The sequence below is a fragment of the Anser cygnoides genome, chromosome 25, assembly GCF_040182565.1.
Source record: "Anser cygnoides isolate HZ-2024a breed goose chromosome 25, Taihu_goose_T2T_genome, whole genome shotgun sequence".
Classification (NCBI taxonomy): domain Eukaryota; kingdom Metazoa; phylum Chordata; class Aves; order Anseriformes; family Anatidae; genus Anser; species Anser cygnoides.
In genome coordinates this window covers 1814594-1828588 of record NC_089897.1, presented here as the reverse complement: position 1 = coordinate 1828588, position 13995 = coordinate 1814594, and the positions used below count along the sequence as shown (strand labels likewise).

Sequence of the window (13995 nt, the reverse complement as noted above, 5' to 3'; positions counted from 1 at the left end):
CCCGTGCCGGTGCTGCTGCTGCGACCTCGCCCGTCGCCTTCCTCCAGCCTGTTGGGTGCTGTCACCACCTTTGGAGAACAGCCTTCAGTTGTTTTTTTTTTTTTTTAATTTTTACTGTCTGTTCTTTGTAATACCCCTTTTGAAGCTTGAAAATAAAGAACTGAAAAAAAAAAAAAAAGGGAAAAAAAAAGGCTCCCCTTTTCTCCATCCTGCCGTGAGCAGCCGCGGGGGGGACGGCTGGGGATGCACCAGCTCCAGCGATGGCTCTGTTCCTTAGGGAATTATCGGTGTCCCCTAGGGCTGTTGCTGCCTTTTTTTGTAGGGGGTGTTGTTTGGGATCTCAGCGGGGCTGCTTCTCCTGGGCAGCTTTATCCCGAGGCCTTTTTTGTTCGTCAGCCTGCGCGTTTGGGAGATTTGGGGCTGGAGCTGCAGGGTGCATCGGTGGCACGCAGGGTGGGTGCTGGGGGGTGGGTGCTGCCGCTGGGAGGGCTGGAAGCAGGGGCGCGGCGAAGAATTGGCTTTTATTTTTTTTGCAAGCAGGGCAAAAAAAAGCCGTTTTGGGTCAGCCCAAGCCATGTTTTCCTTACGAAACACCCCTGGCTTGCTCCGCGGAAACTTGCAACTTGCTTTGCCGTTGCTGGGCTTTTCCCCCCTATTTTTAAGCAGGTTTTTATTTCAGCTGGCTTCTCTGGGCTTGGTGCTTTTCCCCTCCTTTTAAGAGAAAATTGAAGGTGGGCAGACGAGGACAGTTTGGAGGTTAATGGGAGCATTTTGTACCGAAGGCATCGAAGCCCCTGGTGCTGGTTGCGTGCGGCTCCAAGCACCGTGCACGACTGGTCCTGAGCTGCGAATAAACCCGAGCAGCGACGCAGAGAGGGTCTGCTGTTCTCTTTGGCAGAAATGGGAGATGATTGTTCACCCAGAGCAGCTTTTTAGGCTTTTCAGAGCCTTGCTGGGTGCTCTGCGAGGCGAGGGTCTCGCCACCCGTCCCTCTCCATGGCTCAGGGTGCGCCGAGGGCGCCCTTCGCCGGGCGCACGGTGTTTAAATGCCATCTAGTGGGCCTGGGAAGGGAGGCTGCGGTGGGGTTTGGCGTGTGCGTGGCTGGGCAAGGCCGGGCTGAGCCCGGCAGGGATTTGTGCAGCTTTGTTTTGTCCGGTGTAAAACCAGAGAGCGCCCGCAGGCAGCCCTGGCACGGGGATGTGGGCTGGGGGCACGGGGAGGCGACGCAGGGTCTGGGTCCCCTCGCCCGGTGGGACCGGGGCTTGGAGCAGAGAGCAACCAGCACGGGGCCGTGGCTCGGAGCAGAGCAGGGACCAGCATCACCCCAGGGCACGCGGAGAACCCCCCCGGCATCACCCCTGCGTGGGCTTCCCCTGCACGCATCCTGCGACCAACCCAGCTCCCCTCTTCGTGACACCAAGATGCCATTTGGGGGCGGAAAAAAGGAAGGTGTCCCTAAAAAGAAGAGGTGGCATCCCTCGGGAAGCGACGGAGCCTGCCGTGCAGGGCCCCCACAGCCGGCACTGGGAGGAGCCATGCACCCCAAAAGCCCCCCGGGGTCTGCTTTACGCCCCGCTCCCACGGGATCCCCTTTTTCTGGGATTACCGCGACAGCTGCCGCGCTCTGCCTCTCCCCACGGGGCTGGCCGGCAGCCCCTGAAATCCTATTACCGAGTTGCAAGAGAAAGAAAAAGTTAATCGCATCCTCCACTCGCTCTTCCTCCCGGCACCGGCGGCGCGGGGCTGGCGGAACCGGCGTGGTGCTGAGCCCGTGGTGCTGAGCCCATGGAGCCGGCCCCGGGCCGGTAGCGGCTGCGGGGGGCTGCTGGTGGGGAGGAGGTCGGGGCCATGCCGCTGCAGACGGAGATCCTGCGCGAGGTCTGGGCGGCCGAAAGGTGAGCGGGGTCGGGCAGGATGCGGCCCACGGGGGGGGGTGCGCTCCCCCCGGGTGCTTCGCCTGCTCCGGCTCCTTTTTCTCCTATTTAATTACGATGTAATATTCCGGTTTAGTTTTGTCGTTGTTCTGAGGGTTGGTGCAAGGATGCTCGTTGGCTTGCAGAGGGAAAGAATTAATTAGGGCGGATTTTTCCCAAATTAACCTTGCTGCTGCCAGCCTTGGCAGAGGCAGACCCCGTCCTGTGCTGCCTGGCGGGGAGGGACGAGCTCGACCTGGTCAGGATGGGGGCAGCTGCTTTGGAAAAGTGGGGTCCCTTTTGACTCAGCACCACCAGAAATTGCCACTTCAAGCCGTTCCGATGCTGAAGCGATGGAAAGGTTTTAATGTCACAAAACAAAATGAGTGGAGCTGAGACGTGAGACCCAAAACGCTGGCGCACGCGCTCTGTTCCTCCTCCTCTGGGCTGCCGTGTCCTTTTTTTTAAAAAAAAAAAAAAAAAAAAGGAAGGTTTGGGGAAGGAAAAGGCTCAAAGATTTATTTTTGGTGGGATTGGCTTTATTGGCATGGCCAAAATGGGACAAGGCTCCAAGGAAACAGCAGCGTTTTGGGAGGGTTTCAGGGGAGGCTCGTGCCCGCAGCACGGACGCTCCCCCCCCTTCCCACCTTCCAGCTCTCACCTGTGCAGGATCCGGCCCCAGCAGGAGGCTCTCGCCCCCCCCGGGGAAGCTGTGTAGGGTTCAGTTCTCCCCCGAACCCCCCAGAGCTGGGGAAAGCCCTCACCCCTTTCCTTCCTGCGCCCCCACAGCCCCAGCGAGGAGTCGGGGAGCCCCCAGCAGCAGAAGCCGAAGCAGGTGAGGATGAATCCTTCCCCCCGTCCTGCTGCCACGGGCTCTCCCCAGGGGCCGAGGATGGGGCCCCCCCCAGCCCCACGCCAAGATGGGATCGGGTCCTCCCTCGGGGTGCTCAGCCCCAACTGGGGGCCGAAATTTGGGGGCACCCCCCGCCTCCGCTCCCTCATGCACCCTCCCAAAGCCCATCTCCATCACTCCGCAGGGCCCATGAGGTGGGATCTTCCTTCCTAATTAGTGCTCTAATTAAGCCTTTCGGCTAAGCCGTCAGCGGTGACTCACTTTCCAGGGGCTGTGACCCCGACAGCCGGTCCCTCTGCTATAGGGGGGGGGCTGCATTTCGGCACAGCCCCCAGGGGTCAGCCCCCAGCAGAGGGGGTCTCGCCGAAATGTCATCAGCCTGGTTTAATTGACAGCCCCTCCTCAAAGGGCTTCGTTAAGTAACGAAGCAAAGGGCTGGGCTCCTGTGCTGCTTAAGGGATTAAGGGGGTGAAGGAGCTATTTGCGGGCAGCAAGCTGAGGACGTAAAAACCTGGGGTTTTCAGCCCCCCTCCAGGAGACCCCTGGGGATGCACGTTAGGAGAAGGCAAAGCGTTGGTGCTGGGGGCTGGATCCGGCCCTTTGCAACCCCCCTGCGGTGCTGCTGCACTGGGGGCTCTGCCCAGGAGGGACCCAGCTGGCAGCAAAACCCTGGCAAGGGGGAAAAAGCCCTGTTTGGGGTGGGGGCACTGATGCAACCAGCACCGCAGCACCTTCTGGGGGCCCGCAGCTGGCACCTCCTCCCCAAACGGCCCCTGCCCGCAGCTCGGTGCTGCACCACATGCTCTGTATTGGGTAAATCAGCGTTATTTATAGCCCAGGTTAAAAGGGATTAGGTGTGCTGCCTCTAATCCCCCGCTTCCTCCCGCCTCGCTCCTCGCTGACCTCGATCCTCGAGGCTCCGGCGTTCCCCCAGCCCTCCCCGGGCACGGCCTCGAAGCTCCGTACCCACAGCCGGGTTTCCATGGGGGCCTTTCGTGTGGGTGAGAGGAGACGGGGGCACGGAGCTGTGCCGCCTGTCCCCTTGTCCCAGCTGGGGTCCCCCAGGGTGTCCCCTGTCCCCAGGAGATGTCGGGGGGAGGTGGCTCCCCGTACAAAGCCACCCCGCGTCCCCACGGCACAGGGGTTGTTGGGGCAATGCCAGCATCATGTCCCTCATCCCCTGGGCTGGCACATCCCGGTGCCAGCGCTCTCCTGTCCGCCTGCTAACAGCCCTTTCTGTTTTCCTCCCTCTGCTTTCCCTCCACGGGGCTGCCCCACGGTAAGGCGCTATTTGATGGAGCGAGCGCATCCCTGCTCCCGTGCCCACATTTTGGGCATCCCTGCTTCCACAAAATGCCCACATTTGGGGCATTTCAAAGGGCTCCGGCTGCTGAAGGAGCAGGGATTTAACCCTGGCACGATCTCGTCTTGGCAGCACCATCAATGAGGGCAGAAGCTGAAGAAGAAGCGGCAGGAGCCTGCAGCGGAGCCTGCACCCGAAGCCAAGCCCCGGCGGCTGCGGGTGAAGAAGCCGGGCGAGTCGGGGGGTGCAGAGGAGCCCCCCGCCCCGGCACAGGGTAAATGAGGCAGCCTGGGGGTCCCTCTGCCAGCCGCTGTCCCCCTAAAGCTGGGGGACAGGCGGGGGCTTTGCCATTTGCCCTGGGACGCGCCAGGTCCCCAACCCATGGCGTTCTCCATCACGGGGTCGCTTGAAATGCCCAGGGGTGAAGAAGCTGAGGAAGAAGAAGGAGGAGAAAGGGGAGGAGGAGAGCGACAAGGACCGCGGCCCCAAAGTCACCCGGGAGCCCCGAAAGAAGAAGGAGAGCCCCGCGCCCCGCTCCCGCGTGGCCAAGGGCCCGAAGAAGCAGCCAGGTGAGGGGGGGGGACACGGCGGGCAGCGTCCGTCCCCACCACCCATGGGGTGCGTCTGCAGCGGCTCTGCACGCCCCTGGGGTGCTTTTTGTCCCCCCAAATCCGCTAAAGGCACGGGGAGAAGGGCGAGGACCCCCAGTCCCCAGCCCCACGCGCGCCCCCGCGTCGCGCGTGTGCGCCCCGCGGCTGCAGCCACGAGGGGGCGGTGTGGCCGTGCGCGCCCCTGCCGGCACCCACGGCCCTGACCGTGACCGTGACCGTGCCCACGGCCGTGACCGTGCCCACGGCAGCCGGTGCTTGGGAGGGGACGGTCCCCGCTGGCAAAACTGGGGGGCTGCGGGGTCCCGCTCCCGGCGAAGCCGTCACGTCGCCAACGCCGTCATGTCCCCGCTGGGCAGAGCCGGCCGAGGACTCGGAGGATGACGATGATGAGGAAGAGGAGGTGGAGGATAAAGATCCGCCGAAAAAGCTCAAGAAGAAGCTGCCCAAAGAGCCCCCCGCGGGTGAAGGCCGGGAGAAGAAGCTGAAGCCGAAGGGTGAGCGCCCAGGGGGTGGCTCCATCCCGGCTCCGTTGTCACTTGCGTCCTGGGACAGGACTGCCCGTGTCCTGTCCCCGTCACCGTCCCGGGAGGCTGAGGGGAACGGGGGCTCTGGGCCATCGCTCCCTCCCCATATATTGTCCCCTGGCTGTCCTCTGTCCCCCTCCCTGTCCTCTGTCCCCGGCCCTGTCCATCCCTCCAGGAGACAAGAGCGACCCCGATGGCAAAGCCAAACCCACCAAGAGCACCAAGAAGGAGCCGACGGCCATGTTCCAGGTGAACGGGGACAAGAAGGAGAAGAAAAGCAAGAAGAAAGGTACTGGTGAGGGGGGTGGGCAGCCCCGCTGCCCCCAGGTGGCACCCTTGGCCAGCAGCACCCACACCATGTAACGGTGTCCCTGTGTCCCCCAGCCACCGCCGGCAGCGATGAGGAGGACGACTCCGACTCCAGCACCAAACCCATCAGGTCGGAGAAGAAGAAAAACCCCGTGTCCCTCTTCCAGACCGGCGGGGACCCCCCCAAGGAGAAGAAAACCAGAAAGAAAGGTGAGAGTCGGCTCTGCGAGGGGGGTGGCGGGGCTGGAAGGGGTCTCGGGGGCACGGGGAACCCCGGCTATCGGGGGGTTGTTACCGATGGTGTCGGTGTTCCCCCCGTGCTCCTGCCCCGTTCTGCTCGCAGCGCCTCCCAAAGCAGCCGAAAGCGAGGAGGAGACCCTGGAGACGCCGCAGAAAAATTCCAACAAGAAGGGCAAAGGGAAGAAATCCAAGAAGGTATGGGGGGGGAATAAAAAAGACATGTGGGGCTTTTCCCTGTGGGTAGGCTGGGGGGGGCTTGGAACATCCCCTGGGGTGGGCAGCGGGTCTGGAGAGCAGCAGGGACATCCGTGCTGTCCCCAAAGTGGTGCCACATCGCGGGGGGGTGTCGGGATTGAGGAGCTGTTATCTGGGAGAGGAGATGGTGGCACATGGCACGGGCAGGGCTCGAGGGCTCTCCGGGAAGCCCCCGGGGCGCCGTGCACGAGGAAACGCGCTCGAAGGGCTCCGGTTTGGCCTTGCAACAGAAGGAGGAGAGGCCCCCGTCACCCGTCATCGAGGTGGATAACCTGGAGGAGTTCGTGCTGCACCCGGCTCCGCAGGGGGTGACCATCAAGTGCCGGGTGACGCGGGACAAGAAGGGCATGGACCGGGGGCTGTACCCCACCTATTACCTGCACTTGGATAACGACAAAAAGGTGAGAAAGGGCGGGGGGGCCGGAGGGCCCGGGGCTCTGCACCCACCCTGGGAGCACCCTCACGTTTTGGGGTGGATGCTGGCGCGCATCCTGCTGCTCCTGCGCGCTCTTAGCCCCACCGTTCCTCTGGGAAACGTCCCGTGCCGGCAAATGCCCTGCGGTGGCCGGGGAGCCACGGTCACGCTAATGACAGCCCCGGCTGGGACACCGGCGGTGTTTTGGGGCTCGTCTTCGCTGCGGGGACTTGCGCAAGGTCGCGGCCGGGTCCCAAAACAAGGTTTTGTTTCGCAAAACCTTGCGCAAAGGGCACGGCGGGGCGATGGCGATGGCACTGCCCCGGCCCCGCCGTCCTCCCAGGTCTTCCTCCTCGCCGGGAGGAAGCGCAAGAAGAGCAAAACCTCCAACTACCTCATCTCCATCGACCCCACGGACCTGTCGCGGGGCGGCGAGAACTTCATCGGGAAGCTGAGGTGAGGCGGGCACCCCAGTTTTGCCGGCACCCCCATTTTTTTTTATTTTTATTTTTTTTCCTGTGCCTGCTGTGGGCCGGGAATGGGTTCGGCGTGCGGGAGGAAGGATTTGGCTGGCTCAATTTCGGCTCTTGCCGCCGTTGGCTGTGACCCGAGGAGCGTCGGGGGGCAGGGAGGGGGAACAGGCTGGGCCGGTTCCTCCCGTGGGGCAGCTCGAGGCGAGCAGAAGCGCCGGCGAGCGCGGCAAGCCCCGGCCCGCTGCACCGCCGAGCCGCCGGCGCCGTGCCGCAGTGCCTCCGAGCCCACCCCCTCCCCGGTTTTGGGGGGACGGGTGCCCTGAAATGGGGGCAATGGAGAAAAAGGGATCAAGGATGGGTGCTGGTCGCGCCGCAGCGTTCGTGCTCGGGGCTGTATGGGGGAAGCCAGGAGGGTTTGGCAGGTTTTGAGGTCGGAGCAATGCCGGGCTGGGCTGGAGGGGTGCGGGGATGCTGTGGGGTGGGTGGTTCGGCCCCCCAGGATCTAAACGCCCCAGCCCTACACGAGCACTGCCCCGAGGAGAGGGTGCCCGGGCTGTTAGCTAGGAGCAAAGCAAAAAATTGGTGGGACCGACCGTGGTCACATCCTGTGCCGGCGCTGCAGGTCCAACCTGATGGGGACGAAGTTCACCGTGTTCGACAACGGGGCCAACCCGGACAGGGCCAACGCCGACTGGTCCAACGTGCGGCAGGAGCTCTCGGCCGTGGTTTACGTAAGCGGGGACCCGGGGGCCCCAACTGGGGCACTCAGGGCACCCCCCCGGGGGGGGGCTGTGGACCTGCGGGGTGGGCTAGATCCGGCCCCGAGCCCTCAGGCTGGATGCTGGTGGGGGGCTGCAGCCCGCGGTGGTCGCTGGTTTTATGGCCGGGGCTTCTCCTGCAGGAGACGAACGTCCTGGGGTTCAAAGGGCCCCGCAAGATGACGGTCATCATCCCTGGGATGAACTCGGATAACGAGAGGGTGCCCATCCGGCCCCGAAATGTAAGTCGGAGCAGCCAAGGGCCAAACTGGGCTGGGGCCAGATCTCCCCCAAAGGCAGGATTTGTTGGGGATTGTCTCGGGTTTTAGCCAGTTTGGGGCACAGAGGGACTTTGAGGTGTTCCTGAAGTCGAAGGCTCCTCTCTGGGAGGCGGAGATGAGTGTCAGTGTCCATATATTTTCCTCTGGGCTGTCTCCCTTCTCCCAGCGTGGCCCTGCCATGGGGCAGTGTGTCGGGGAGCACCCAGGGACGGGGCATCCCTTTGGGAATGCAACGGGGGTGGCAAGGCTCCGGGAGGGGGGACACACCTCCCCTTTTCCATCCCCCCTTCTCCCTCCCCAGGACAACGATGGCCTCCTCATGAGATGGCAGAACAAGAACATGGACAACGTGATCGAGCTGCACAACAAGGCGCCGGTGTGGAACGACGAGACCCAGTCCTACGTCCTCAACTTCCACGGCCGCGTCACCCACGCCTCCGTTAAAAACTTCCAGATTGTGCACGGCAGCGACCGTAAGCCGGGGGCGGGTTGGGTTTGGGGGGGTTGGGTTGGATCTTGGCTGGGGTCCCGGCACCCCTGCAGCACCCTTTTTGCTGCATTTATTTATTTTTTGTCTCGCACGGCTGCTCTGGGGGGGCCCCGCTTGCGTTTGCCAGCGCCGGAGTGGAGCGCGCAGCCCCGCGCTCCGGCAGAGGGAGCGCACGTGTCACCTGTTGCCAGGCAGATTAGGGCAGGGACCGATCCTGCAGGGTGCTGAGCCCGATGCCACGCCACGAGAGCACCCCGCAGCATCTCCCCCGGCACGCGCCCCGCGTTGCCGATCCGTACGCCCCTGGGGCGCATCGCACCTCGGGGACAGTCCCTTGGGGTGACCGCGACGACCGATGCAGGACCCGGCCGTGGCTCCGGGGTGGGTTTGCACCCCCAAACCCCGCAGCACCCCCAAACCCCGCAGCGCCGCCCGCCCCACGGGAAGGCGTGAGCAGCCCCACGGCGAGCGTCCTGCCACGGGGCAGCGCTCGGCCCCGGTGCGAGCAGCCGGCCTCGGCCGCTCGTCACCTGTCCGGCACAGTCAGAAGCCATCGGCACCCGGGGTGTTGGGTTACAGGACAGAAAAAACCTGCCGGGGGCCCCCGGTTATTTTTACAGATTTCCTGTCACCCGCGCTCCGGTGACAGCAGCGGCCACGCCACGGGCGTCCCACGGGGGGTTAGTGGGATCCGCGCCCCTCGGCGGGCTCCGGCTACGTGGGGAAGGGGTGCTGGGGGGGGCTGAGGGGTGCCACGTCTCCGCTACACCCTGCTGGGCCGTGCAATGGGAAAACACTGGGTTTTTGGATAAATTGTGCTGCAATAGGGCGGGGGAGCTGGGGGTAGGGTGGCTTCGTTGCCACCCCGCTCTTTAAATCCCCCTGGAAAAGGGACGGGGGTGCAGGGTGCGGGCGCAGGAGCCGTCCCCCCCCAGCCCCATGCGCCCTCCCCTCTGTCCCGCAGCCGACTACATCGTGATGCAGTTCGGGCGCGTGGCCGACGACGCCTTCACCATGGACTACAACTACCCGCTGTGCGCCCTGCAGGCCTTCGCCATCGCCCTCTCCAGCTTCGACGGGAAGCTGGCCTGCGAGTAGCCCCCGCGCCGCCCCCGTCCCCCTCCCCTCCCTCGCTCCCCATTTTCGGCGCCGCTCACCCGGCTTCGGCCGCCCCTTCCCCGGCTCGCCCGGGGCCGGCTGCGGGTCCTGGGCAGGAGGCAGAGTCAGGCCCGGGGTATATTTAGCAGATGAGGCTGCCTCTGATCCCGATTTCATCCCTTTGAGACGTTTCTTGGACTCGAATCCTGGAAACTCATCCCTCCTTTTTTTTTTTTTTTTTTTTTGGTTCTGTTTTGTATTTTGTAGCGTGTTCTTTAAACGAGAAGGGGGGGGGTTGGCGGTGTCCTTTGGTTCGGGGTGGTTCCTCGTCCCCCTGCGGGCGTGTGGCCGGGCTCTGCCCAAGGTCACCCCGCGGCACCGCCAGCGCCCGCCACCTCCACGACTGGGATTTCATTTAAGCGCTGCGAGTGGGCACAACGCTGCTGGGGGGGCAAGGAGCCCCCAGCCCAGCCCAGCAGCAGGGTCCAGCCCCTCAGCACCCCTTTGTTTGCTCCACTGCTGTGCACGCCGCTGCTCGATGCCTTACGGGCACAAAACCCCCGCTTTTCACCCCTTTCTCTGGCACAAGTGGATGTGACATGCCCAGAAGTGCAGCGCCCCTGAAAGCCATGGGAGTGCTCACGAGCCCTGTGGGATTTGGGTCCCCCAGGGAGCAGCCTGGCCCCCCCGGAGGGGGCACGTGCCGGAGGGGCAGCCGGTGCCACCAGGAGCAGACCTCAAAGGGGAAAGCGCGGTCGCTGCCAGAAGCATCGTGCGATTCACGAGGTGTGGCGCAGCTCCCAGCCACGCTGCTGCACGGGGATCGGTCCTGCAGAGCCCCCGCTCCATCTCCCTGCGTCCCCGGAGGTGACAAAGCGGGGGTGCCACCCCCTGACTTGGGCCCCTTGGTGGTGAAAGGGTGCTGAGGAAGGGGGAGTGCTGGAGAAGGGCGGCGTGGTGGGAGCAGGGCAGCTCATGGCCCGTTTTCCAGCACAACCCCAGCTTTGGTGGGTGAGGATCTGGCTGCATGGAGAGTCCCAAATCCCCGATTAATTTGGTGATGAGAAATGCTGGGACACATCAGGGTGTCCCAAAAGGCCATCCCAAGGATGCTTCTCTCCCCGGCTCGTCTCACAGACTGCCCCCCAGGGGCGCTGATACAAGTTGGGGTCCCCTTGCCTGGGTGCAGACGGGTCCTCCCCTATCCTGGGGTGCTCCGAGCCCCCAAAGTACCACGAAAGGTGACCGGAGCGGACAGGCAGAGGAGCAGGAAGCAGATGAGACAGCTGTGGTTGTGCAAGAGGGATGTTCATCCTCGCTGGGCCGTGTCGCAACGCCGCCGTGCCCTGAGCCTGTCCCCGTGCTCCCATTGTCCCCAGGAGCCCATTGTCCCCAGGAGCCCATTGGGTCCCCGTGCTCCCATCCACATGAGGGACTGGGGGCTGAAAGCGGCAGCACTGGGCCCGTGCTGGATCCCGAACCTGGTGCGATGCAAACGTGGTTCAGAGAAAACCCCGGCTGCGGAGAGCGGTGCAGGATTGTACCCCGCTCTGCTGCGTCCCACCATCGGGGACTGGAGGACTCTTTCCCTGGATGCCACCAAGCAAACCCAGGGTGGGACAGGCTCCCAGCACACCCCCATCGATGCCAGCACCACGGGGAGGTGACAACGCCAGCGCTGTGGGGACCAGCCACGCCGCTGGTCAACATCTGCCTTGGTGGCTCTGCAGAAGGAGCCCGTTTCTTTCCCAAAAGCCGCACGAATTCGGGCTCCGTGATTCATCCGATGATTGCACGGGGGGCAGCTGGGGCTGTCCGTGTGCCCGTGCAGGATTTTATACCTCACCCATTTGGCAAGACCTTGGGAGCGAGAGGAGAAACAGCCGCTGGGGTTTAAAGCCAGCGTCTCCTGGCTAGGTATGGCCGGCAAATGTGGGGGAAAGCGAGAGCTTTCTGCCCAAATCCAGCCGGGAACCACACATCTGTTTGAAATTGGGACACGATCGGCTGACGGGTGAGGGCTGCCTCCACCCGCACTTGTCTCCGTTTCCTGCGCACCGGTGGAAGCAGAAAAGCCAAAGTGCAGCCAGGGAGCGTGGCTCGGCTCGAGGGGCTCCGGGAGGTCTCCAAATCCCAACGCACGCTCACCTGGGAGCACCGCTGATCTCCTGGGAGTTTCTCCCTTAAAACACCGCCGGTTTTTTTCCATTATTACTTGCACCCCCCAAAAAAAAAATTCCCAGCCTGCAGCCCCGCAGAAGCAGCCAAAGGGAGCCCGAAGCTGCAGAGGGTGTGAGACGCAATGCCACCCCGTCCCAAAACGAGCACCTTCGGAGGCGAAGTGCGAGCAAAGGCGCACAGCCTACAGCAATCACAGCGCCAGCCGCCTACCCCAAATCGCTCACACAAATCCTCCTAACCCAAACCAACTGCAGCACAAGGAACAAATGAAAACAATTTAATAGGGCGATGGATATTCGGGCCCTTTGTTTGCGCTGGCTGTTAACACCAGAGGAGACGAGGAATTGAAGCACAAGAAATGTGTATCTACTTTGGCCGACGGAAAGTGTGACGGATGTGCCGGCAGACCAATGGGTGAGGATGAGGATGTGTGCGTGGGTGTGAAAGGAATGCTCGCTGCAAGAAAAGATCAAAAAAAAAAAAGGGGGGGGGGGAAGAAGAAGAAGGAGCCTTATCAACTTCAGTTGAGGCCAAAGCGTGCATCTTCCTCGGAGAAAGGATTTTCTCAATCCCGGGGGATGAGCTTTACCCTGAGGCGGAGACTTTGAGGCTGCTCAAGCTTCAGTTTCGGGGGCTGGAGTTCGGCTGGTGGTGCGGGGCTGGATTTAACCCCATGAAGCACACAAGTTCTTCCCGGGAGCCAGCCCAGGAAATGCGTTTTATTTTTGCAAAGAAGGTTATCAGGAAAAAAGAGGGGGAAAAACGTCCCACCTTGATGCTGAGCATCCCACCGAGGACACACGTCGCCACGGTGCCACAGGCGGCTCCCCGCCCTGCTCCGATGAACGGAGGGACGCCAGCCCGGGATGCGAGGAGGGCTGGGTGCTTCGCAGGGAGCCCAACACACGGAAACTCCTCACCCCAAAATTTAAGGGCCAGAGCCCTTGGGTTCCCAATGAGTGCCCTGCCCGGCAGACAGCAGTGCTCAACCTCCGGGGCTCTTGGTCCGCGCTTTGAAGTGGTGACACGTTAATTAATTAAAGAAGCGATTGGGACGTGTGTTTTTCTCTCCTCTCCCCCCTCCTGCAAATTCATTTCCATATTTTTCACGGGGGGGAGGCAGACTCGTGCCTGATAAGCCAGGCTGAGCTGCGGGTTTGCAGGACAGGCTCCTGCTCGGCGCAGCAACCGACAGGCAGTGATGGCGAAGCCAGTATTTTTCAACTGCTTTTAGAAAGGAATCATTTTTTAATTAGTGAATCCATTCTGGAGAAGTGTCGGAGTTTTACAATGTTGTAGCTGTTCTTGGTGTGTTGCCTAGACTTGGATGTTCTGGCCATAAGAAAATATTATTTATGGCATTGCTGCTCGCAGCTCTTTTATATTATAATTCGGGAAAGGAAGTTGCTGTTCCCACCAGTGGACGAAGAATAGCAGAAACCAGGATTATGAACTTCTGAAGGAGGAACAAAAAAAAAAAAAAAAATCCTAATCGGCAGGGCTGAAAAAAAAAAAACAAAAAACACCCAAAGCCAGAGTTGGGCCGGGATTGCCACGCTCCAGAAGGAGCTCAGCCCAGCATGGCAGGCGCTTGGATCGCCGCCGCCGCGCCGAAGCCTGGTCCCGCAGACGCTTTCTGCACGCACTTGGAGCTCGGTGCAGCGGTAACCCCATTGTTACTCCCCTGCGCAGAGTTACATGTGTTCCTAAACATTTGCAGATCAGGCTTTTATTCATGGGCTAATGCACGCTTGTTTGCTCATGCCTTACTCAGCCTAAACTCCTATTGAACTCAATTAAGTCTGTCATCTCCAGGAGCAGTCAATGTCATTTTTGCCCAAGTAAGGGATGAGTAACGAGTGCTCAGAACGGCCCTTGGAGAATAGCAGCCATTTTGTTGCAGTTTTTGGTCCAGATTCTTACAGTTAGCACCAGGCCAAGGGTGGAAGAATGTGATACGGCTTTATTAATCATCCCCGATTGCTGAATGTGCTGGATGCTCCGGAGATGGTCGCCTTGCAGGATGCAGCGTTGGCTGTCTCGTCCCGAAATGCTTGACTACAACCAAGTTCGGCACGAAAATTAGAAAAATATGGTTTTGAAAGGGATGGGATGCAAAGAGCATCCCTTCCCCGAGCGGAGCGCCGGGAGGATCCCGCTCCCCGATTCACCTCTGCGTGCGTCCCACCATGGCACAGCCCAACCTGGCCGGGTCTTGGGCGCGTGCCGGACCCTCTGCGCGGTGGAGCCGGGGTTTTGTGCCTCTTCCTGCCCAAACTGGGGCCACAGC

General features: G+C 61.9%; 1 protein-coding gene across 1 annotated transcript; it reads left to right on the top strand.

The window, feature by feature from the left end:
* The first annotated feature begins 267 nt into the window (after positions 1 to 267).
* On the top strand, positions 268 to 12772 carry TULP1 (TUB like protein 1). Its single transcript, XM_066983111.1, is given in 17 exon segments — positions 268 to 1725; positions 1727 to 1806; positions 1841 to 1896; positions 2704 to 2749; positions 3551 to 3562; positions 4214 to 4344; positions 4490 to 4639; positions 5038 to 5175; positions 5381 to 5494; positions 5590 to 5724; positions 5858 to 5949; positions 6240 to 6410; positions 6768 to 6880; positions 7520 to 7628; positions 7799 to 7897; positions 8238 to 8409; positions 9391 to 12772. Coding segments are annotated over 17 exon segments (2481 nt in total). The 5' UTR covers positions 268 to 996; the 3' UTR covers positions 9525 to 12772.
* The last annotated feature ends 1223 nt before the right edge of the window (positions 12773 to 13995 follow it).